The sequence below is a fragment of the Lagenorhynchus albirostris genome, chromosome 8 (genome assembly GCF_949774975.1).
Source record: "Lagenorhynchus albirostris chromosome 8, mLagAlb1.1, whole genome shotgun sequence".
NCBI classification, from domain to species: domain Eukaryota; kingdom Metazoa; phylum Chordata; class Mammalia; order Artiodactyla; family Delphinidae; genus Lagenorhynchus; species Lagenorhynchus albirostris.
In genome coordinates, this window is record NC_083102.1 from 74,233,003 (window position 1) to 74,259,727 (window position 26,725).

General features: G+C 44.3%; 1 protein-coding gene across 3 annotated transcripts in view; it reads right to left on the minus strand.

Moving 5' to 3' along the window:
* Window positions 1-4,732, minus strand: part of RAPGEF5 (Rap guanine nucleotide exchange factor 5) — a 216,591-nt gene extending 211,859 nt beyond the window's left edge. For 2 of the 3 annotated variants that reach the window (XM_060157140.1, XM_060157138.1), the window contains exon 1: window positions 4,339-4,732. In XM_060157140.1, the coding sequence (XP_060013123.1) occupies window positions 4,339-4,569 (231 nt within the window). In that variant the 5' untranslated portion in view covers window positions 4,570-4,732. The remainder of the gene's footprint in view (window positions 1-4,338) is intronic. The other variant, XM_060157139.1, reaches the window with a different exon arrangement.
* Window positions 4,733-26,725: the final 21,993 nt, after the last annotated feature.

A 26,725-nucleotide genomic window follows, 5' to 3' on the forward strand; every position in this document is an offset into this window, starting at 1 on the left:
AGGTACTTACAAGTCATCCACTGGTTTGGCACATATTTCTCATGGTTTTTTTGTTTGTTTTTTTTTTTTGCGGTACGCGGGCCTCTCACTGTTGTGGCCTCTCCCGTTGCGGAGCACAGGCTCCGGACGCACAGGCTCAGCGGCCATGGCTCACAGGCCCAGCTGCTCCGCGGCATGTGGGATCTTCCTGGACCGGGGCACGAACCCGCGTCCCCTGCATCGGCAGGCGGACTCTCAACCACTGCGCCACCAGGGAAGCCCTCTCATGTTTTTCTCTTTCCTTCAAACCCTTCTGTTATGGACTGAATGTTGGTGTTCCCCCAAAATTCATATGTTGAAGCCATAAGCCTCAAGATGATAGTGTTTGGAGGGGCTTTGGGAGGTACTTAGAGTTAGACTAGGTCATGAGGGTGGTGTCTCCAAGATGGAATTAGTGGCCTTGTAAGAAAAGGGAGAGAGATCAAAGAATTAGAACAAAAAATTCTAAAATTTGTATGGAAACACAAAAGACTCCAAGTAGTCAAAGCAGTCTTAAGAAAGAGAACAAAGTTATAGGTATCACACACACTCTGATTTCAAACTATACTACAAAGTTACAGTCATCAAAACAGTATGGTAAAGCGTAAAAACAGACACACAGCTCAATAAAACAGAATAGAGAGCCCAAAAATAAACCCACGTTTATACGGTCCATTAATCTATGACAAAGGAGGCAAGAATATACCTTTTCAATAAATGGTGCTGGGAAAACTGGAGAGCTACAGCAAAAGAATCAAACTGGACCACTTTCTTACAACATATACAAAAACAAACTCAAAACAGATGAAGGACTTAAATGTAAGACCTGAAACCATAAAACTCCTAGAAGAAAACATAGGCAGTACAGTATGATATCAGTCTTAGCAATATATATATATATTTTTTTTTTTGATCTGTCTCCTCAGGCAAAGGAAACAAAAGAAAAAATAAACAAATGGCACTATATCAAACTAAAAGCCTTTTTCACAGTGAAAGAAACCAATCAACAAAATGAAAAGGCACCTTACTGAATGGGAGAAGATATTTGCAAACGATATATCCAACAAGGGGTTAATCCAAAATATATAAAGAATTCATACAACTCAACATCAAAAACAAAAATAACCCCATTTAAAAAAGAACCTGGGGCTTCCCTGGTGGCGCAGTGGTTGAGAGTCCGCCTGACGATGCAGGGGACATGGGTTCGTGCCCTGGTCCGAGAATATCCCACATGCCGCGGAGCGGCTGGGCCCGTGAGCCATGGCCACCGAGCCTGCGCGTCCGGAGCCTGTGCTCCGCAACGGGAGAGGCCACAACAGTGAGAGGCCCGCGTACCGCAAAAACAAAAACAAAAAAGGACCTGAAGAGACATTTTTCCAAAGAGGACATGCAGATGGCCAACAGGCACATGAAAAGATGCTCAACATCACTAATCATCAGGGAAATGCAATTCAAAACCACAATAAGATATCACCTCACATCTGTCAGAATGACTGTCATCAAAAAGACAACAAACAACAAGTGTTGGTGAGGATATGAAGAAAAGGGAACTCTTCTGCCCTGTTGGTTAAGGTTATAATTGGCACCGCCAATATGGAAAACAGTATGGAGGTCCCTCAAAAAATTAAAAATAGAACTACCACATGATCCAGTAATTTCACATCTGGGTATTTACCCAAAGTAAACAAAAGCATTAACTGGAAAAGGCACATGTGCCCCTACATTCACTGCTGCATTATTTACAATAGCCAAGATATGGAAACAAGCTAAGTGTCCACTGATAGATGAATGGATAAAGAAGATGGCACATATACATATAAGGAAAGATTGCTCAGCCATTAAAAAAAAATGAAATTTTGCCATGTGTGACAATATGGATGGATCTAGAGGGTATTCTGTGAAGGTTAGAGAAAGACACATACTGTATGAGCTCATATGTGGAATCTAAAAAACAAACAAAATGAAAATAGGCTCAAAGATACAGAGAATAAACAGGTGGTCATGGGTGAGGGGGCGGCAAAATAGGTGAACAAGATGAAGAGGTACAAACCTCCAGTTATAAAATAAATAAGCCACGGGGATGTCATATACAGCATAAGGAATATGGTCGATAATACTGCAATAACTTTGTACGGAGACAGACGGTAACTAGACTTGTGGTGATCATTTTGTTATGTATGCAAACGTCAAATCACTATGTAATACACCTGAAACCAACATAATATAGTATGTCAACTATATTTCAACTTAAAAAACAAAAAGGAAAAAGGAAAGAGAGAGAGATCTCTCTCCCTCCATGCGCGCCAAGGAATGGTCATGTCAGAACACAGCAAGAAGGTGGCTGTCTACAGGCCAGGAAGAGAGTCTCACCAGAAACCAAATCTGCTGGCACCTTGATCTTGGACTTTTCAGCCTCCAAAACTGTGAGAAAACAAGTTTCTGTTGTTTAAGCCACCCATCCTATGGTATTTTGTTATAGCAGCCTGGACAAACTAATATGGGTACATATTTCACTTATTTTTCTCTTTCTTTCAAACCCTTTCCAACTCCTTTGATGGGAAGGTTCCAAAAACACAAAGGTCGTTCCAGAGCCAAAGGAGGGGAAAAAAGTTGAAAATTATGGGCTTCCAATATTGGAAAATTTGACAATCTTCCTCCAATAAAAAAACTGGCCATGCACTTATGAAATGTGTTTGGAATGTCCCAAAGAGAAGTCATACAGTATTAGAACTAAAGAAGGGCCAATAAAGTATACATTATTTGAAGTAACTGCATTCAGAATAATTAAGTAAATATGTATCTAGGCAAGGTCCACCACAACATCATCCCAGGCAAGGGAAACACAAGCCTCTATGCAGATGAACACTCTAGATCTATTTATAAAGAAACCCTCAGCAATTCTGCTCACAGATTGCCTGGCTGCCCTCACATCTTCAGTATTCTGTGCCATGAAAAAGTAACTGTCAAGGATAATAGGAACATGATTTGACCTACTTTTCCCTAGACGCCTGCAAGGTCTATAACTCTGGTTCTTGTGTTTATTTAGTTATCACATCTTTGGGACACATTTCTTCGCTTTCTTTGCAGGCAATCCTGTATGCCACACGTTAAGGTCATTTGTGGGTAATTCCTAAACTCCCCTGGTCATGCACTTAAAGATGTCCTATTACACTCAGCTAATCCTCAAAACATCCTTCTGAGGTAGATCATGTACGGTCATCCCTACACGGGAAGAAAAATTCTTAGGAAAGAAGGAACACAGCCTAGAAAGGCCGAAGACCTCCATCAGTTCAGACCCCTCCCTGACCAGATGAGTCCATACCAAACCCAGTGTTTCTCCCTAACTCTCAAGTTTCCACAAACTTATCTTGCAAGATCTGAAAATCCCCCAGTAAGATCTTTTAAGGCAGACAACCAAGACTTCTTTTTTAACTTACAGTCCAAAAAATCTACACTGTGGTAGCTTCTCGGTCAAGTCTCCTTAAGGATGGCAAATTTTTAAAAGCTCAGTAAAACCCACCAAAAGGTGCCCAAGGCCCCGGTGAGCACGGACACCTGACAAGTCAGCCCCGTGGCCAGAGGCCCCGGCAGGGCCTGCTGGGTGACTTATGAAAGACCCCAGGCCGCCCCGCTTCTCTTAACCGCAAAACACGTCTGACCTGCTCGGGCCATTAGATGCCCTTAGAACCCAATGAGGCACCGTCCTCCACCAGGAAATCCTATCGAACACACCAGCAGGAAGTCAATATTTAAGATTCTGGGGGAGTCGCCGAGTACTAAGTGCTGGCGACTCGGGAACCCGGGAGCTAAAGCTCGCCCCGGAGCTTCCAACTCCGGGGTCTCCCCCTCCTCCGTAGCGTCGGCCAGAGCCAGTGCCGATGCCCAAAGCTTGCAACGAGGCGTCCCAACACCAGCGCACACGTCTCATGCCCCCTGAAAACGGAGATCCCACTCGTGGGGCCTGAGGCTCGCTGTCGGGAAAGGGCTGGCCGACTGTTAGGCACCGGACACCTGCAGCTCCCCCTCTGGGGACAGGCAAACAGCCCTTCTTCCGGCGGTGCTCACGGTCCCGCAGCCTGAATCCAGGTGCGCTTGGGTTAAGTCAGGTGCATCTGGGGGAAGGGCAAACCTTCGCTCCCCTGGGGGAACCCCACGACCCCACCGTCCCGGGTCCCTCTTCTGCCCAGTCTCTCACAAGGGGGCCCCTCCCGGAACCTCCCCAACTTCCAGACGCCCGCCTCGGTCGCCCGCGAGGGTGGGCGCGGGCTCCACGTGCGCGCCGCCCACGCCCATCCCGGCAGGCAGGACCCGGACACTCACCCGGCCCCCGGCGGCGCTGCGCTTCCTCCGCAGAGTGAGGCCGCTCCGCAGCAGCGCGGGCAGGTCCCGCAGCCGCGGCCGCGGCGGCAACTGCAGCGGCTCGCGCTCCGGCTCGCGGGCGCTGGGGCTGCGGCGAAAGGCGCCGTCCGTCGCCGCCACCGCCGCCGCCGCGGCCAGGGCCGGACTCTCGCACGGCGGCTGCATCTTGACGGAGCCCACGGCCATCCTCATGCCCTGAAGGCGGCTGCGGCTGCGGCGCCGAAGGCCCTTCACCGCGCTCGCCTCCGCGCGCCGTCCAAGCCTTCGCTAGGCAGTGAGAGGGCGCGACTGCGGCTCGGGCGCGGGGCGCGCAGCCCGCCGCTGCCCATTGGCGCGCGCCGCGGCCCCCGCCAGGCTCAGCCCCGCGCACCTCCCCTCCCCGCCCAGGTGCGCCCCGCCCCGCCCCGCCCAGCCCCGCCCTCTCCAGCGGCACACCTCAGCCCGCGGACCTGGACGCCCGTGGACCTGGACCCCGGCAGCCGCTCCTCGGACCTTGGACACCGTCTCTTCCACAGGTGCGGGATCCCCAGAATCCAGCACCAAACCCACTCAACTGCCCGGCCCATCCCCCAACTCCCTTCAGTCTGAAAAGTCCCGCTTCGCCCCCTTTTCCTCTCTGCCAGCGTTGAACTTCGACCAAGCGAGCTGGGAAGTCTGGAGCACACCAACCCCACCCCGTGTGCGCAATGGTTTTTTTCCCCCGTTCCCATCACAGCCTGGCTCAAAATCGTAATCGCTATTCCCAAAAATGGTTTTTGCCAGAGAACTTCAAATAGGCTCTGTATTCTGCTACAAGTCAAACACCAGTGAGGTAGAATTGCCCCCCCGCCGTCCCCTCTTTGACACATTCATCATTAAAGGCTAAGGGGAGAAGACTTTTGTTCGTTCGTTATGCTAGGTGTTTAGCAAAATAGGTTCAAGTCTGGTGACCTGGAGGTGAATCTCTGCTAACAAGTTGGAACCTGACCCTCCCTAAATGCCTGATGCATATGATGAATGTGCTTGGTGAAGCGTAAAGGCCTACTGTGGTGTGAATCATTGCTTACACCATTCCAGGAGGTAGGAATAGTGGAGCCCTGGGAATGAAACTGTTCCAGCAGGGCCTTAATGTCCAGATCGCTGTGAAACTTCACCTCCCAGATCAATCTGTCTTCAACAAGGGCCGGCCAGCGCTTTTACTCCTTATCAGTAGGACACTGGGGTCCCTATCTTTGCCTAAGACTTGCAAGAATTGAGTAAGCTTATTCACGTTAAAAAAAATAAAACTGACAAATGAGAATTACAGGAGATCGGGGCCCTTGGTTGTACCCTCAGCCCTCTCAAGGTAGACGCTTGGCAAATATGTATGGAAATATGGCCATGTAAGGAAAAAAGAAGAATGACCTGTGACTTCTGCCTTCAAGAAACTTAAAACTTGGCCCAGGACTAGATACACATATAAAATAACAAAGATATTGCCTTGTACTCTTGGTAATTGCCCAGTGAGTGTGAATAATGAGCATTGAGGGCCACAGGAGCGAGGAAATCCTTCTGGTCTGGGACAGGCAAAAGTTAGTGAAGGGAGCTTGAGCTGTGCCTTCAAGCTAAGTCCAGAAGCTTCAACCAGGCAGAAAGAAGGGTGCCGGTCCTTTGAGTAAGAAGGAAAAACATGAGAAAAACACCAAGGTGGTAGGACACAGAACATATTGGGCACTCAATGTGTCATACTGGTGCGAGAGAGGGATCATGTGATAGAGAAGGAGAAAATATCAGAATGGATGCTGGTGACACACTGGAGAAGGCCTTAAATCCTGTCACCTAAAGCTGTGTGTGTTTACTGGAAAGGGCCCTACAATAAACTCTATCATCCATTACAATTTCCAAATACCTATCTCATATATTGAAGGCTGAAATCCTATTTGTATGTACCATATGAGTGTACCAGCTTATATAATGTTGAAATACTTCTGCTTCCACTGGTAGTTCGGCATTGCCTTGAGCCCCTATGTCATACTCCAAACTACCTCCTGAAACACCAACTAAAGGTCCACTAGACCTTTAGTCCTGGTCCAGTAGAGGCCCTCCAGGACACTTGTGGTCAGTTATCACTCTGATTAGGGGATGCTTGTGCCATATCGCCCCTGATAATACCCTTTGAATCACACCATGAACCTCCTCTGCTCTAAAATAGAACACTGTGTTCTGACTCCTAGGCCAGATCCTTGGTCTTCATACTCCTTCACAGTGCTTCTCAATGCAAGACCAGGGAGTTTGGCCTTTATCCCATAGATTTTATGGTATTGACCAAAGTTCTAAAACTCAATATCAACAGGACCTTTGGAAAGTGGGCTTGGGGTAAGCTGCTAAATGACAATTACTATATAGCCATGGTATAACACAGGCAATAGGGAATAGCAGGAATGTGTAAGCAGAAGAGCCATGCCACTATTTAGCTCAAATCAAGCAATACCCCACCCCAGGACCTTTGTACTTGCTGTACCCTCTGCATGGAATACACTTCCTCTGAAATGCTGTCCAGTAGAACTTTCTGCAATGGTGGAAATGTTCTGTATCTGCTTTGTAGCCACTACTCATATGTGGCTTTTGAGCACTTGAAATGTGACTAATGTGCCTGAAAAACTGAATTTTAAATTTTATTTAATTTTAATTAATATAACTTGAGAGAGCCACTTATGGCTTTGGGCTACTCTATTAGAAAGCATAGTTCTAGAATTCAGTGTTACCATTCCTCTACTCCTTAAGCTTTTTTTAACTGAAATGTCTCCATTTCAGTGAGGCCATCCATGACAATGTGATTTTAAATTGTAGCCCTTCCCATCTGCCCCTTTCCTGCTCTCTTTCCTAGCCCTCCAATGTTGCCATCCAACATTCTATGTATTTTACTTATCGATTTTCTCTGTTGTCTGCCTCCCCACAACAAGAATATAAGTCCCACAAGGGCTTGAAAGTCTTTTTCCTTTTGTTCAGTATCTAGAACATATTAGTTGAAGTACTGAATTTTACCACATATAAGGACCCAGGTTTCAAAAGGAGCTTAATCTGGATTTTTACATAAACTCTCCTGATTTTGCAATGTTGGAAGTTAAAACAAAAAAGCAAATCCTATGTATGCTAACATTGCACAGGTCAAACAAAACCACTGGAGTATCAGAGCTGATTTTTACTTAGGAGAATGACATCATCAAAGTTAAAGTTTATGGAAATACATATGGTAAGAAAACACAAGTTTTATTGGCTATTTGCAGTGAGGGGCAATGGGAGACCAGGAAGATAACTCTGACTTTCACCTAGCTACAAAGGGATGAGGGTTTGAATGAGTGGGGTCAGTGGAAAAAGAGAGAGGTTAGATGTCAGAGATTATAAAAGAAAGCTCCTCAGGGCTTGGACACATGTTAGGAGGAGTAGAAAAGTACTTCAGGTGGTGATACAGATTGTATTTTACAAAGATGACCAACACAGCGTCTCCTATCCCTACGATCTTCTGCAGTACAATCTTGACACGCCCCCATGAAGAAAACAGGATTTATTTCTCCATCGCCTTGAACCTGGGCTGGCCCTATGACTACTTTGGCCAGTAGAATCCAGCAGAGGTAACAGTGCCTGTTCTGTAAGTAGCCCCTAACAGACCTGGTAGCTTTCACTTCCTACTCTCTTGGGACGCTGGCTCTTGGGATGCTCCCACTCAGAGCCCAGCTTCCTGTGAGAAGCCCAAGCCATCTGGAGAGTCTAGATAGATGTGCTCTGGCAACTGAGCTCCCATCCAACAACCAGCATCAATGGACAGCCATTTGTAAGCCATTTGGAACCTCCGGTCTAGCCATGCCTTCACGTGACCCCTGTACTAGCTAACGTCTGACTGCAGCCACGGGGAGAAGCCAAAGCAAGAGCTCCGCAGCTGAGCCCAATCAGCCCACCGAACTATGAGAGTTAGCAGCGAATTGTTTTAAGCCACTCAGTTTAGAGGTATTTGTTACACAACAATAGATGACCAAAACATATGGCTCAGAAAAGTGTGAAGAACATACTCCCTTATGAATTCAAAAAAATAATAATAAAGGGAGATTTATACTTATATTTGTATGTGTGTGAAGAAACGTGAAGTTTTTTTGCAAGTGGTCAGACTTGGCTACATGAGAAAGGAAAGAAGGGAGGTGTTTTTCAAGCATAATTTTAAATTTTTTTTTAATATTACCTATTCAAAAAAATTCAATTAAAAAAATGGCTCTGGATTTAGAGAAGTCAGGAAGTAGGGGGAGCTGGTTTTGGGGATTTTCATTTTACATAGCAGTTAAACTAACTAAACTAGAAGGCACCCCAGTGAAAATGTGACCAGCAAGAGCAGAGGGTGAGCTGGAGCTCAAGAGAAAAGACTGGAGAGATAACTATGTTGGGGTCCAAATATCTGAGAGTAAAGGGTGGAACTGGACTGCAGTGCTCAGAGGACAGAAGGGAGCAGAGACACTCAACCCCTTGCTGCGCTGGGCCCTTGGAGAACACACAGCATGTGTCTTTCCATTTCTACTTGTATGAAATTTGAAGCAGTGACTCACCTTGGTTTTCCCCCTTTAATTTTTGTGATCCCATGTGATTATCAAGAACGCCAAGGAGAGACTTTCCTGGTGGCGCAGTGGTTAAGAATCCGCCTACTAATGCAGGTGACACGGGTTCAAGCCCTGGTCTGGGAAGATCCCACATGCCACGGAGCAACTAAGCCCGTGTGCCACAACTACTGAGGCTGTGCTCTAGAGCCCATGAGCCACAACTACTGAGCCTGTGTGCCACAACTACTGAAGCCCGTGCACCTAGAGCCCGTGCTCCAAAACGAGAGAAGCCACTGCAATGAGAAGCCCGTGCACCGCAACGAAGAGTAGCCCCCGCTCGCCACAACTAGAGAAAGCCCATGTGCAGCAACGAAGACCCAACACAGCCAATAAATAAATTAATTAATTAATTTTAAGAAAAAGAACGCCAAGGAAAGCATCTGCTAGCTGGGTTTTTTCCCTTGTTTTTCCCCTCCCTGTGTACCTACGTATCTCCCGATAAATGTACACAATGTATGTCATGCTAAAGAGTCTCCTAACACCATAGCTATCAGGACTTTGGTGAGTCCTCCTTGGTGTCCAACCCTTCCCAACATCTCTTGTTTTAATTTTTTCTCTGTTTAAGATGTTTTGCATTGCTTTACCAGCTCTCTGAAATGGAAAACCTAAATACAATTTCGCCTCTCTATTCAAGCCTGCCAACACTTTAATATGTAATGATCAAAACGGATTGAATCAGACCTTCCCAAGGACTAAGGGTGAGCAGTGGGAGGTCAGAGGCAGAGTTTGCACTGGAAACCCAATACAGTGCATACCGCCTCTGCTGAGAATACCACGTATAACTGTGTACTGGATACTAACATTATTTTTGTTTTCTTATGGAATGAATATGCAGGCAAGACAAATGTAGCAAAATAATGAAACATGTTTCAAACCTAAAAATGTTAAGCCTTACTCATTTTAGTGTTCGAGCATCATAAATAGAACTATCAGCCCTCAGATGGTTCATGACAAACCTGTGTGATACTGTGCTATTACCTGTGTAGTGCATCACACACTATGCGTCATGCGAATATTCCCCTCAGGGATGGTACATGTTTTCTTACACTATTAGCATTGGTGGCTCCAGCCAGAGACTGGCTGATAAGGGTGGATGCTCCTCCTTATAAGTTTGTCCTCTATTCCTTACACTCATAATCTTGAAACAAAATCCTTCTATTCATGCCTTTTTATATGCCATTTACTGTTATCATCCTGGAAATTTCTTTTTTTAAGTCAGGTGTGCAAGTTTACCAGGCCCTTGGGTATTTAGGACACTGGTGCAAAAAAATACCCAAGAAGACAGAGCAAGAAGGCAATAAGAGAAATAACTTGACCAACAGACAGCAAGAAAGCCAAGCCAGTCTTGTCCCATCCTCCCTACTCTGCTATGGAAATCTACTCATCCTTTCACAGATCAAACAATATCTCCTCCCAGAAGCCTTCTCTGCTCTGCCCATTGGGATTAATCCTTCCTCAGGTAAACCCCAGAGTATACCTACTACTGTGAATCTACTTTCACGGCCTCTCTTATCACAGTTAGTCTTGTATTTGAATTAAATGTTTGCATGTAAGACCTAGATGAGGTTATAAAACCCTGGAGGGCAGAGATGTTTCATTTTTGTATTCCCCTCTAGTGTCTATTGCAGTGCCTAGCACACTGTAGATGCTAAGTTAAAAAATGCCTGCATGAATGAATGCTGGATGAACAAATGAATGAACAAAGCTGTGATTAGCCAAACACTGTCATCCTAGGTTGAGGAAAGCAAGCCAGAGGTCTTAGCAGATGCAGAGTCTCAAAGGTCACAGGAAAATACATTATCCCAAGGGTGATGGGAGGCTATAAATGGACTCCAGATGGTGGCATGCTCAGATCAGCAGGGAAGGAAGATGATTTTAGCATCAGTATGTAGAGTGCTTTAAAATAGGGAGACGTTGAAAGCTGGGCAGCCAGCAAAGCAGGTTACAGAATCCCAGGCATGAAGTATTAACATGGTAATCTATAAAATCGGGTTAATGGAAACTTCTGTGTTTTCCTTATAATACTTGCATCCATGCATTCTGTGAAGAGTTTCTGTGCTAATTAAATGAGGTGCCGCTTGTAAAGTTGTTTGCAAACCTTAAAGCGCTGCACCTAGAGCACTGCCGTCCCGTAGGGGTGAAAGGGAAGGGAGAGATGAAATGATGCCTTGGAGAAAGCAGAGCCCGCACCAGGACGGCAGAAGGGGGTGGGAAAGCAAACAGGGTATCAAAGGTCATACCCAACCAGAAGACAGAGACCTTTGACAGTATGTTTCTTCCTGTTTGTGAATTTGAAACATCTGTAGCATTGACGCAAGCTAAGTACAGAGTAAGCAGTGAGAAAAGCTGCCTTAGAGCATTCTGGCAACATTGTATGAGTTCAAATTGGTACTCAAAGATCTTGGTGAGAAGATATAGATGTGGGGCTAGAGAACACTCAGAGCAGGAATGTCTCCTAAGTTCTTAAATATAAAGAAGCTCTTTAGCTTAAAGAAGATGACAGCACTCAAGGGACAACAAGGTCATTGTTTTCATATACCTTGAATACACAGAAGAGAAACTGGACTCATTCTATACAGAGTTAAGACTGAAGATGGAAACCACAGAGTAAAATTTCTTCTCAACATAATAAAGGCTTTTCTATCCACTTAAAGTCCATTTTGAACCTAATATAGTCCTTACCCTTGCAAAATAGGGGGCTTACACCAGGCTTCATGGAATTTCGTGTTATCAGAGGCATGATTGGATTCAGTGACCTGTAAGTTTCCATCCAACCCAAACATTCACTTTTTTCACTGGCCCTAGTGAATACTGAAGTGGTTACATAAGGCAGCAATTCTCAAAGTGTGGTCTGGGGACCTCTGGGGGTCCTCAACACCCTCGCGGGGGTTCCATATGGTAGAAACTATTTTCTTAATAATGCTAAAGTATTATTTGTCTTTTTTGTTCTCATTTTCTCATGAGGATACACTGGTGTTTTCCAGAGGCTACGGACATGTGATATTGCAACAAACGGAATGCAAGAACAGATAAGGCATTCCAGCAGCTCCTTCTAAGCCCAACATCAAGGAAATTAACAAAAATATAAACAATGCCATTCTTTTCACTAACTTTGTTTTGTTTTGGAGAAGTTATTTTTCATAAAACATATTTCTATTAACATATAATCAGTTTATTATTAAATGAATTAATAAACATTTTAAAATTTTTGCTCTTTTCAATTTTAATACAGTAAGTATCCATAAACATGACCCACAGAAAACAAAAGCTCAATAATTTAAAAGTGTAAAGGGGTCCCAAGACCAAGGAACTTGAGAACGGTTATTATAGGGCATGGTTAGAAAAAAATTTATCTCTGATAGTAAGAAAGGATGGAGGTGTGAACAGGCTAAAAAAGCTTTCTGCCTTGCCCACTTCCCAGCTACCTTTGCTGAAGTAATACCACTTTCATCCTGACACGGAACTAGTGATTTCCACAAAGGTGGCTACTAGAGGGACCTGGGTGGTGGAATGGGGAGACCCGTGCTTTGCAACCAGATGGGCCTGAGTTTAAACCCAGATTTTTCCACCTTCTAGTTACATGGCCTTAAATTACTTGACTTCTCTGAGCCTCCATGATATGTTCTGTGTAATACTAATACTACCAGGTTGCTGAGAAGATTAGACAGGGTCTACATGCAGACTCTAACCCAATGAGGTACCTCTTAAATCACAGCTATGTGGCTGGAGCTGCTGTTGATCAATCCCAGGTGAGGTCCAAGGAAGCCGCGTGACCTGGTGAACAAACAATGGTCTAGATACGATCTTCACCAACTTTTCCCACGTAATCCCCTCTCTAGGCAAACCCCAAATCTTTACACAGGTTATTCCCGAAGCACCTTCTTTACTGCCAACACCCAAAACATAACTTCCTCATCCTTTCTACTCTGAATACAGCTATGGGGGAATAAAACAAACACTGAAAGTGCAACCAGAAAACCTAGGTCACGTCCCACGTTTCTTGATTTATTAGCTCTGCGACCTTCACCAAGCACTTCACCTCTTTGAGCCTGTTTCATCATCTGTAAAACAGGGGATAATAAAACCTAGTCTGTGGGATGGTAATAAAGGCTAAAGTAAATAATGCCTATGAAAACACCTAGCAAACAGTGAAATATATATGTGGTGTCGTCATTAATAAATCCTGTCTATTCTATGTTCAAAACTGGTCTAACCTAAAAAATTCCATAGTGAATACTTAATCAAAATTATCTCCCCACAAACACACACATACACACATGCAAGTACACGGTGATTGGATAGTAACATGAGATTTTGCACACATTTTTACAAGCACACAAACTTTGTGAATGTGTTCTAGGCAATCCCCCCAATTTGTTTTTCTAATCTAAAGCTTTGTATCAAGGCCGGATAGAGAGAAACACTTGACGTATCAATCTTTATTTCTAAATAAACCTACTTAAAAGAGGTAATGTTGATAAGAGCAGCAATGAAGAACTTTCTTAGGAAATTAAAATGTGACACTCATCTGATTCTCTCCCTCCGACCTGGTCCCTTAGGAGGGAAAAGAGGGCTTGAGGAAGAAATGCTTCACAACTGCTATTAGCAGAGCTGCTCACTAAACCTTTTATCTGCAGGTGCTCTTTTAGGTCTATTGATTTAGAACTAGGAAAAGCTGTTAGTCATAAAGTTTCTGATTATGCCTGATGAAATGTCAAAACCTGCATTGTCAAGGCTGAGAGAATCTGACTCTGTTCTCCAGTCGATTCAGGATGAGCCAGTTTTGGTCGTGGTCCACTGGGTTATGTGCATATGTGTTCTCCCTGGCTCCTCTTTGGCTGTAAGCTTTCTGAGGACTAATGCCATTCCTTCCAAATACTGTGTGAATACCCCATCACTTACAGAGTTGTTCTCTGCAATGATGGGCATTACACGGAACTGTAGTTTTATGATTTCAGATCAAAACTGACGTCGTTTCACTTTTCAAATATGTAGATTTGAAACATGTTCTCAGATACCATTCACAATAGTAACAACAGAATTTCATATTTATTTACAAGGGAGACTCAGAGGATCAACAGGCGTTAATATTTGTAAAGTCTTCATAGTTTTTCTCAAGTTGTACGGACAAGATGCTTTTTAGATCTCTATTTAGGGTGTAGACATTAGAAGAGAAGAAGAAATGTAGTCAAGAGTCCATGAAATCATAGGGAAGACTTGGAAGCATTGTGGAAAGTGAACGGGCTATGTCTTTGGTCTCAGTTCCATCATTTGCAAAATGAGGAAAATCATAGGACCTGCCTCATTAGATTATTGTGGGGAATACATGAGATATTAAGTGTAAAGTACCTAGAACAATGCAGGCACAGTCAGGGGTGCAGGTGTGTTAGAAAGTATCTTTATTACTCTCTTCAATCTGGGCTACATAGATTTTAGAAGGTCTGGGAACTTCCTGAAATCATATGAAGAATGCCTGTGTACTTCTCTGATGAACGAGACATAGGCTTCATCATATTTTCCAAGTAGGTAATCTAATAACAAAAACTCCTAAGACCCATGACGCCTGGGCTGAGCCTAACTCCCTAAATGTGAGCGTGTACAGACCAGAAATGAAGACAGATGTAAGCTGCCCCATTTACATTTGCAGCATTCATTATGAATTCCACTACCATTTAAAGGGTTGCTCCTTCTTCCGTGGACCCCTATCTAGTACAAGTGGATCACCCTCCGGCACCCTACCACCACCACTACAAGGTATAAGCCTGAAAATGAACATAAGTTAACACTCCACGCTGGTGTTTGTCAGGTGGACCAGTATCTGCTGGCAAAGAAGTTTTTGGAGGGATTGAGGGCAGTCTGGGAAAGGGCAAAACAAGTGGAAATCTGACAATCCTGTTGATGCTCAAATCCTACAGATACCCCCAAAGAAGAAGAGCCAATCATCACAAGATCAGATGTGACAGGGAAGATGCTAGAGGAGAAGACAGTAAAGAAGGCATTTACAGGAGGCTACTTTGCTTTCTGTTTCAATTTTGCATTTGTCTTTCTAAGGCAGCACAGATCCTCCATAAGAAGAAAAAGACAGATGGGATGACAGAATTTTGTGGCTGTTATCTGGAGCATCTACTAGAGAATTTAAGACTCTTCAGAGTTACTGTTGGATACGTATTTAGAATAATTTTCTGCCATGACAACAGGTAATCCTCATAAAATTTCAGCCTCTAACAATAGGGCAGAAATGTTGCATTTCTAGTGTTTCTGCCTTTCAGTTTGCAATATTAATAACCTTGAATAGCTACTCAGTATTCGAAATAATTGAAGCTGCCTTGCTTGAAATCTACTTTACTGTTGTTGGTGACAAAAATGATTAATTCATTTCTTCTCTCTGGACAATTTGGACAACTTCCTGAAATGGGCCTTATTGCTTGAAGATCACACCCTTTTGGTTCACATCACATATCTCTGGAATCCAACTAGAGGTGATGCTGATTTCGTTCTAAGAAGCATATGAACATTTGATGTTCTTTTTTCTTTCTGGCTTAATTATAGATCGTGCCCAGGAATCAGACAACCAATATTTATAGAACATCAATCCTGCGCTCAGCACCGTCTGAGCTACAGATGTGGATGACAGCCTTCATTCCCTCAAGGAGGTCAGAAAATAGTTGGGAGAGTTAAAACAATCACATTTGAAAAAAGAGAAAACTATTCAATAGTCACTAAGCCCTACTGTGTTCTGAGATGGAAAGATGAATAATTGGGGGTTCTTGCCTTCTGTAGTAGGGGAGCCCTTATTAAGAACTTTTTTGGGGGGAAGAGCTTATAAGACTTGCAGAACTTCAAAGGAAGAGGAGATCAGTGAGAACTGGCAGAGTTAAGGAAGACATCATGGCTCAGGGACATGTTGAAGGATGAGAAGGATTTAGACAGTCAAGCAGCGGGAAGAAAGAAAATCATGGAAGTTGAAATGACCAGCTCTGCATGATGCCCAATGCCAGGGGGCTATACACAAGCTGCACACCCATACCCACTGGCCCTGGAAATGATCATGGCTTGTTCCCGGTAACAGGAAAAAGCAAAACGTCTTGAGTAATGGAAAATGAGAGCACGCTGGGCTGTTAGGGACAGGCTAGAATGTGGAGGGCCTCGAAAGTCAGGCGGAGTACATTGGAAGGTGTGTGGTAATCCATAGGGAGGACAGTATGTTTCTTAGCTGGGGACGGACATGGTGGAAGCATGCGTGGGGAAAATTAGCCAAGAAACAGGAGGCAGAGTTGCCTAGAATATCTGGAATTAAGATCAAGGAGGCAGACTTGGAGGTATCACAGGGACACCCAGTTGAGGCGATGACAACTGAGGCTACTCAGTAGTCTAAGCAGGAGTGGAGAGGAAAGGAAGCGTTGAACATATTGAAGCAAAACCCAACAAGATGATGATGTGGGGAATGGAAGATGAAAGGGGATTCAGGCAGGGGTGAGAGCTGCTTTTGATGACCTGCCCCAAACAGTTTGGGTGCTCAATGCCTTTGTCTAGGATAATAAAACAATGTGGAATCTTCAGTCCAATAAACTCACTTGCCATTACTAAAACAAAAGAAACACAGAAAATATTTTTAAATTTTAGGAAAAATTCTGGGAAACCAAACAAGGGATTTTGTGCTTCGCAGTTCAATGCTAACTCCGTTTGCATCAGGGCCAAACTAATACCCCAACAGGTTGCTAGGAGAAATTTTCTTGCAAAACATGTTTAAACTAAAGACAGGATTAAGGTCCTCATAATTTACAGAATGACCTACTTCAAAGGAAGTCCATTTAGAGGTAATGGGTGGATTTATAGGAGTTTGTAGATTCACCCAGAGCCTATTTGAAAACTTCCCTCCGTATGATACTTCAATCAATTCACAGGGGAGTCTTTTCTAAATAATTAGATGGAAAATAATAGAGTACCACACACTTTTATTCTTTCCTTTTTACCAGTAAATGAGCAGAAGGTAAATAAGTTGGCTGAGATGCGTGGAGTGAGTCAGCCACAGCTCTTTAAAACTGTGGTTCTGGCCTTTAGCCCTGAGCTGAAGACCATGTGGCAATGAAGGTGATTAAACGCTACAGTGGTGGACCCCTGAACGTTTCATATAAATCCTTTAAGCCAGCAATACTCCTTAGGATTAATGCACTAATAGAAAAAGATTCACAAAAGATGCAACAGAGAAATAGCTTCTGTGACAGAACCTTTCCTATTGGGGCAAAGATAAGTGATCCTGCTGGCAAAACAGCTGCAGAGCTTACACACATGGTCAGGTGAGGCCTTGTTAACGAGCTCATCTAGAGCCTTGTCCCAGAACCATCCTCGTTCCAGAACTGCGGGTCTTGCTGTAAATAGTTTTCAGAGGGTTAAGGGAGCCTGGAAGGCTGAAAGTTACTTAGTGTGGAGTGTCCTTAGCATTGTTCTGAGTAAGAACTGAGAAGACCTCAACCTCTGACTGCACTCCATCAGCCTGAGAGTAACGCAGGCTTAGGGTCAGTGGTCCTTAGCAGAAGCTTTACTGCACACACAGGGCAGCTTGCACTGTTCCTAAGAAGTCTGTTTCTCTCACAGTCTCTTGGACTCCTATTCAGAAGCAAACGCCCCTACCACACCCCCATGGACAAAGAAAACTTCACAGCAGTTGTTACAGCAGCCCCATAAGGAAATATGTGGCTCAGGCACAAGACAAGTTATTAAAATCATTCTACACTGATGCAAACACACCTACCCAACATGGAGATGTGATGCAAGAGCACAGGCTAATCAAATGCAATAAGCACTGAAAGGATTGGGCTTTTGTGTTTATGGAAAAAAAAAATGCAGAGTGGTTAATTTGAAGCAAAACCTTTTCCACAGGCAGGACTGTAGAGCACCCCTCCCTGCAAAGAGAGGCTCCAGGGTTCACCAGCTGATGGACCACTTACCACGGAAAGAATGCAATGCAGTGTGCCATACTGTTAAATTAGAAACCGTAGCAGCATCTTTAAATATGGACGTTTCATATGCACACACAGGTAGCCAGAAAGCAGGTTGCCCTAGTTCTGGTCCCCCCAGAATCACACCCTGAAATAAGAGCTCTAGAGCAAGTAGTTTGCTTGGGAGATGCTCCCAGGAATAGCAATGGAAGGATGGAGAACTTCAACAGGGATAGGAAGGAAGCCAAGAAAAGGTGCATTATCAAGAAAGATTAATACTTGATATTTTAATCTGGAGCTTAATACTGCTGCAGAACTCTGGAAGCCAATGTAGAGTTATAAGAGTTACCCTGTTTGAGTGTGAGGGAGTTGGGGTAGTTATACTCCAGTTACCATGGGTCACTGGGCATCAATTCTCCAGGACTTCCATTCTACACTGAGCACTGACAGGGTAGGTTTCAGGAATCGGGAAAAAACCTCCACACACACTGATGTGATGCTGGCAGCTTAACGTCTGGCTGGCATGTGCTACAGCGATGAGACCCAAGGGGACATGGGCAGGACATGGACAGGATCTGCCATACACACCTTCCTCAGAAAGTCCCCCAAACACTAGGCCAGGAGAGAGAGTTTTTAGGCAAACATGCTCTTTCTCCCAAAGTGCATTTTTCTCCCACTTACTTTAAGCAGATGCCCATTTCCTATTTTCTGGAGTTACGTGACTGAAAAGAGGCAAAGGTCCAAGGGAAGAAGCATGTATTAGTTTGCCAGGGCTGCCATAACAAAGTATCACAGACTGGGTAGTGTGCACAACAGCAGGGGTCCCCAACCGCCGGGCCACTACCAGTTCACGGCCTGTTAGGAACTGGGCCGCACAGCAGGAGGTGAGCGATGACGCTTCATCTGCCGCTCCCCACCACTCGCATTACGCCCGAACCCTCCCGCCCCACCTCCGTGGAAAAAGTGTCTTCCACGAAACCCGTCCCTGGTGCCAAAAAGGTTGGGGACCACTGCACAACAGAAATTCATTTTCTCACAGTTCTGGAGGCGGGAAGTCCAAGATCAAGGTGTCAGCAAGTTAGGTTCCTCCTGAGGCCTCTGTCCTTGGCTCTTAGATGGCCATTTCCTTCCTGTGTCTTCAGATGGCCCTTTCTCTCCTCATGCCCATCCCTGGTGTCTCATGCCCATCCCTGGTGTCTCCCTGTTCTTATAAGAACAGTCAGAATGAATTAGGACCCGCCCATATGACCTTGTTTAACCTTAATTACCATTTTAAAGGCCCTATCTTTAAACACAATCACACTCTGAAGTACTGGAGGTTAGGGCCTCAACATGAATTTTGAGGAAGGGGATGAAAATTCAGCCCATGACAGACAGTAATTAGCACATTCATCATTTAGATTTGTAAAATTTCTGTTAAGAAGGAAAGTAGTAGTTACCAGGTTCAAGCAAACAACTACAGTCGACAAGAAACGAACATGTGGAACCCTAACTGTTGTCTCAATTTGGAAGAGACCTTCCATGAGTTCCTCAGGATCTCAGCCCATGATGTGAGGACCCCCTGCAATGAGACCCCATATGCTGTTTAGTAAATCCTAGCTCCACTGTATTAAATCCTGAGTGCAATCTGTGAAAGCTATGACAAACACTGATCTCTCCCGAGTGCCGTCTATGCATCAGGCGCTGTGCTAAGCCATCTATAGCTATTAAGTGATTCTTGCAGGTCTGGTAATTACTCACATTTAACAGCGGAGAAAACAGGTTTAAAGAGGCAAATTAACTATGTTTAGTTCTTTATTAAAGCAACTGAACCTGTCTCTTAATTAATAAGAATACAAAGACAAGCCTCCCTGTACTGAAAATTTTTAGAGCGAATGTAGTAAATATTTGAAAGGTAAACCTATTAAACACTGAGATTGGGCTTGGGCGAAGATGGGAAGAGTAGGGTAATTAGTAAGACTTTGGACTTGTCCCAAGAGGCTGACTATGCAATTGGGAGAAAGGAGAAATGTACCAGGTAAAAGGGAGATAGAACACAACCGAGTGCAGTACAAAGCCTCACGAGAACTCAGGCCAAGAAGACACTGATCCCAGCAGAGAGGACGCAGGAGAGCTCGAAGGTGCAGTTGGCACTCAAGCTGAATAAACTGCAGCGTGGGACACGGAAGTGGGCATGTTCACCTCATCTTTCTCCGTGCTTCAACAGCATGCGCTCATAAAGTTGAGCAGAGAATTCGAGCCCAGCAGCCAGGAGCACTTCCATACAGAAGGTCAATATCTGAGAGCAAATCCTTTGCAACGGGGACACTTTGCGCGGAGCCAGTGCAGTGGAGGAAGGAGATGGCCACGTGTGGGCTCCACACGAGCTGCGGGTGTAGGCTGTTGGCATGGACAGTGCCCTTATAAAATTAGGGGCCGGCATTCAAAAACTGGGAGATTTCTTACTGAACTCCAGCTTTCTTGGCCGCTCTGGACAAATCAAAAGACCTGGCACCCTGGCCCACACGCCTGCCTGAGGTGAGTGGAAGCTCCTCCTTGGCTAGACGATGCTCTCTCCATTTGTTCGAACCCCTTCGGTCCCTGTTGTCTTGCAGCGGCTGACCTCACTTCTTCAAGTTAGTTGCCTGCCAGGACCCTGGAGCAGCTGGGATGTTGTCACTTGGCTGAGTCTCATAGTGAGTCAGAGGACTGAAAAACTCTGGGCTTTAATCTTGTCTCTACTATTTTACCACCTGTTATCTCAGTTTCCTCATCTGTTAAGTGGGCATAATAGTGTACTCAAATCTATAGCAACCACTTAATGTGTGTAATTTGCTTAGCATAGCATCTGACCCATAGAAAGCTTTAAATAGAGCTCAGCTCTTATTTGTTACTGTTGTTCTAGGGTTTTGTCAGTGTGGGCAGTTGTCTTTGGATAATTACCTCCCTTAGAGAAAAATGCCAATGGAGCCAAGGTCTTCCATTTGGGCCATACGGAGGGCAGTTAGTTTTGCATTATGCCAAAAGCATTTCTGCAACCCCGGCTCAGCCTGGCCATCTTACACGCATGTCATCGATCCAAAAAGGCACCAGGAAGATGGTCTAGAAAAGCACTCCACTGACAAAGGGGTTGGTGGCATCTCTTTTGTAGATGAGGTACAAACACTTCTCTTAACAACAACAACAAAAAAAACCCACCTCCAATCTCGATTGTACTAAGGATTTACGCTAAATCCAAACAAACAAAACTCTATTCTGTCTTAAGAGTTTAGGTTGTAGAAATAAAAATGTCCCTTCATGGTAACACTTTAGACAAGATTAAGGGTAGGGAAAGGGTATTAATACATTTACATACATGAATTATATACATATTCATAATTATTCCTCAGCTAATAATAACCTGAGTTAACATTCCCTGAACAGACAGGGACTGATTGCAGAAGAGGAGGCATATGGTAAGGTGTGGGCTGCCGGATTAATCCAGGAGGCATTTTTAGTTTGTACTGAGTAAATCCTACACAGGATGATGAAGACTCGTCTCCCTTGAGAAACTGCATAACCACAAAGTGGCAAGACTCAGGGACGGTACCTCTTCTATTCCTTTCCCTGCTATAGCATAGAGGCTGTAAACAGGGGCCAGACTCCCCGGTTTCAAATTCCATGCCTGAGCAAGTTACAATTTGTCCAACCTCAGTTTCCCCATGTGAAAGAGGTATTCAATGAATTCCTCCTACCCAGAGTTGTTGTGAGGATAAAATACACAGAAAGTGCTTAGCACAGTGTCTGACATACAGTAAACACTCAATAAAATTAGGCATTTATATTACTGTTATTAATTAAAGGTCAGTCTCTCTTTTTTAAAAAAATTGAAGAATAATTGATTTACAATGTTGTGTTAGTTTCAGGTTACAGCAAAGTGACCCAGTTTTACATACACACATATATATATATTCTTTTTCAGATTCTTTTCCTTTATAGGTTATTACAAGATATTGAGTATAATTCCCTGTGCTCTACAGTAGGTCCTTGTTGGTTATCTATTTTATATATAGTAGTGTGTATATGTTCATCCCAAACTCCTAATTTATCCCTCCTCCCACCCTTGCCCCTTTGGTAACCACAGGTTTGTTTTCTATGTCAAAGGTCAATCTCTTGACCCTTTAAACAAAATGCCCAGAATGCTCACCAGAAGTAGAAAGAATATTGTGTCTCTCTGGTCTCTCTTGAGTTCCCTGTCACCTTCATGCCTGGAAAGGAGAAGGCACACTTGTTTTCCCTCCTCCAGAGAAATGCAGATTTGTGAAGGTGAAGAGGATATGTAGGTGGTTGGCCTGGAGGGTTCAGCTATAGAAGCACTGCAAAAAAGAAGACAGAGGTGCAGAGCTGAGAAAATAAGAGCAACGTCTGATCTGGGCAGAGAGTGGGACAAGACAGAGGACACTCAGCAGGTATAACTTAGTCTTTCCCTTTATCCCAACACAACACCAAAAATGTAAATGTAATTGTTACTGGGCACCCAAGGCTTCCTGTGGGTGACCTAAGATGAACATTTCTGGCATCGTTTTGAATTGAGGTACCATTTACTTTTAGGGGAGCATGAAGTCGGATTCATATTTCTGAATCTCATCTAAGAGTGAAATTTCAAATCAGGTACAGTTAACCATACTGAGGGCAACTTCTCAGCAAAATTAACAAAATGCACTTCCTTTATGAACAAGTTTCAGTATTTCAATATTCTGGATTTATAACCAGACATGGGAATAACAGGTCCATGGGGTCTTTGACTATTAATTTTTCCCCCCTAGGTCTGCTTGGAGAACTCCTTCCCTGTCATAGTCAGGATGTACAGACCCTGGAGTGAAATCCTGACGGACCCCATCAGAAGAGCACACTTAGCTAATGATTCTTCTCACCTCTCTCTTGACTTGTAGATTCCTGAGAAATTCTGTGGGTGAATTTTATGACTGACACTAATTTATACAGGGTTTAAAAGGGTCCTTTTTTGCCTAACAGCCTCTCCTCAGGAGAGTAAAGCATTGGAGCTGTAGCAAGAAAGTATAGACTCAAGTCAAATGCAGGGAAGGGGTGCCTGGCGAAATCTAATTGGGAACAAACGGATCATTGTGGATAAACACACTGTTACAGGACTGAATTAAGATCTGCCACATCAGGGGGTACAGGCTGTCCTTCCAGTGCCAGAGGGAGTCTTCCCTCTTCTGGGAAACAGCCAGGGACTCAGTAATGAGAGAGAGGCTGAGATGCTTGCCAGACAAACAAGACGGGGGAGGGGGACAGGTGCCTTGAGAGATGATAATTAGCAACCAGAAGCCAGGGGACCAGGGTGGAGGTGAAAGGCAGTCCAGCTACTTGATTTTGTTTACCTTTTCCTGCTGACATCTGAAAAGCATCACACTGACGACCATCGTGCTTGAATCTACAGTGTTGATTGGCCTATTCGTGTAGAAATGATCATTTTGAAGACTTTATGCTTTTGTCTTACGTTCCCTTAATGTGAGCCGCAGGCATGGGTTTAGCTATTGCCCAGACAGCCTCCTATCTAGCGTGGAGGTCCCTGGAGGGAATGCCCCTAAGACTTAAGCCAAGTTGTCTGAGAAATGTGGAGAGGGAGCCCTTGACACTGTTCCACTGGGAGACACGGAATGTAAATTCCTGCCACTTGCTGCAAACTCCAAAAAGCTCTTGAGCATTTGCATTTGCTTATGAAACATGCTCTTGACTTGATCAAATGAAAAGTGATGTGAACCCTGCCCCCGGGTTATTTATCCCAGCAGCAAATGCTCAGCGTGTCTCAGATTCTATTATCACGGAAGCCCCTGTGGACCTCGGGTTCTTTTTCTCTGAATTTAAATGAGGCTGGTGCCTTTGCATCTGTCTTCATAGGTCATATTTTTGAATGACAGAATCATCTTAGAGGCTCTGCTCTGGGCCATGCATAAGGGATGGTGGGCCACACCAATTAAGGAGGCCCAGCTCCCATGCCAGGGGTCAGCCAACCAGAGCCCATGGGCCACATGCAGCCTGCCTCTTGTTGTTTAAATAAAGTTTTACTAGAAAACAGCCCTGCATTTTCTGATGGATTGTGTATGACTGCTTTCAAGCTACAGCAACCAAGTCCAGTAGTTGGAAGACTGGCCTGTATGGTCTACAATATTCTCTAGATGGTCCTCTATGGAAAAAGTTTGCTGACCCCTGCCCTGTGGCATGGCCCCTTCTGCAGACGTCACTGGAACGCCTGGCAAAGGGCAGGATGGAGGAGGACGCATGACCTAAGTAGGTTCCTTTTCCCCTCCCTGTGCCCATGGACCCCCCACTTCTTCTATCACTCTTTACTCTTACCATAGGAATCCTTGACCTTCGGGTTCACAGAGGTGAGTGAATTACACTCTTCAATCCACAGCCCAGCAGTCTGGGTCCATACGAGGCCTTTGCTTGCTGACTTGACTTTATTTCATTTAACCCCTTTATCCCCAGCCCCCCCACAAACCCCCCTCACTCTTCCTTCCCATACGCATGTCACTCTGAAGTGTCTGATATGCAGGGACCCTTATAAAAGGTGTAATGTTGTTGGTTGTGTGTTTGTGTGGTTTTTTGTTTTGTTTTGTTTTTTTGCAGTACGCGGGCCTCTCACTGTTGTGGCCTCTCCCGTTGTGGAGCGCAGGCTCCGGACGCACAGGCTCAGCGGCCATGGCTCACGGGCCCAGCCGCTCCGCGGCATGTGGAATCTTCCTGGACCGGGACACAAACCTGTGTCCCCTGCATCGGCAGGTGGACTCTCAACCACTGTGCCACCAGGGAAGCCCTGTGTTTGTGTTTTTAATGTACGTAAGTGATACTCTGTTACAAATCTCATTTCATTTTTTTTCACTAACCATTTTCATTCAACACCATGTCGTTGACATCTATGCTTTTCGTGTACATCTAGTTCACTGTTTCTGATTATACCCCAAAAAGTTTTAGGGGAAAAGACAGATTTTTTCTCAAGAAGTGGGAACTCTGGTGTATGAGTTCTTTGTAACATTTGTGACATAGTAGCTCCCCAGAGAAGAATTTTCTGAAAAGAACTTGCCATACATAAGACACAATAGAGTTTACATTAATCAAGAGGGCTGCTGAATTCTTTAGCATCCCTAGTGTCAAACTTACTTCTGAGGCCCTAATTCTGATAGGCATTCAGCATACTCTGTACTAACCGAACCCCCCCCCCCCCCCCCGCCCAGTATATCCCTACAAGCTCATTTGTGGCCAGCCATTCTCAACCATATACTGTCTATATTGGGTGCTGAGTGAAAACCAAGGTTTTGGGTTTCTCAGAAGATAGAAAGTCAGGTAGGCCTACCTCTAAAGGGGCAAGAAAGAGCCAGAACAGTGTTAGTTCCCAACAGCTGCTGGATCACCTCCGCTACACCCCAACTGTGAGAAAAACCCAGCGGGACCGTAGTTCCCTCTTGCATTCCCTTATCATATGCTCGGTTAGGAGGGTATGTTTGGTTTGGAAGCCTTCCCAACCCTTAGGCTTCCCAACTTCTCAGGAGTTGGAGGGTGGGCTGAGCAGAGAATTCTGGTCATTTGCCAGATAAATGGTGTTCAAGCCATGATTTTGTGTTAAACTCAAGGGAAGAGTATTCAACTTTGACTAATCCTTATTTCCACAAAATACAGTAAACAGTTTCCTGGCCAAAGCTTTTAATCTCACATGTCATGAGAATTTATACTTTTCATGTTGCTTTTTATATCATTAGAAAAAAAAGAACTGTGTCTTTTGACATTTGATATGTATCTAATATGAGAATAGGCAATAAATGATAGACTAAGGATATGCATGTACATTTATAGTAATATTTGAATTCTAATAATGTTAATGTTATCAGACTCCTAATAGAGATCCAGAAAGCTTTTGTAGGGTGTTTAATGTACCATTCAAATTACTACCATTTGCTTCCCACCCACCCCCAAATTTTAAGGCAATGCTAATTTATATTTAGGGCAGTATATATTGAGAAGGGGAAGTGGTGAATTGAAAGTGGGGCTGATTTGCTGCACGATGTGATGGAATGATCTTTTTTACTGGCCCAGAGACTTGAGACTCTGTGGAGGATGCTGACAAGGACTGTAGCACAGGGCACAGCTTCAGCATGGGTACAGCTGCCTCCTAAATCGCCCCTATGGAGTCCAGATCAACGCCAATGGGAATTCTGCTAATTAATGAAGAGCTCCTGACAGACCATAATTCATCACTTTTGTACCTAATCAATACCACCTTCAACTCAATTTCCTAAACTTACAATTGGAATGAAGGGCCTGTAGCTCAGCTCATGGCTGATTTTTTATACGAACAATGTCCCACCACCAGAAAGCCCACACACAAAATCAAGCTTGTCAGAATAAAGTAACTCAGGCTAACTCTCTGCCTACCTCTTTATGAATCTGACTTCTACCCACACACATCTCAGCACTGCAGACAGACAAGCAATCTTTCCAACGTGCAATTAACAAAGGTTAAGAGAACCTCGCTGAAATTGAATCTGGGAAGAGCTATACCTCTAGTTTATAGCTAAAGAGGTTGTACATTCATTACATTGAAGTGCCCATCAGGATTAAAGCAAGAAGTTCCATGACAGGAAAAGTCTAGAATGCATCAATGAGGAAGGCATGAAACATTACAAAATTCACTTAAAAATCTTTTTTAGGATCAACAGTCACAATAGTGAAGATTTTTCACACAGGAGACAACTATTTTATTCATCCTAATTAGGTATCTTTAAGAAACAAATACAAAAACAAAAAACTTTGAACAAGAGACTGCTTCGA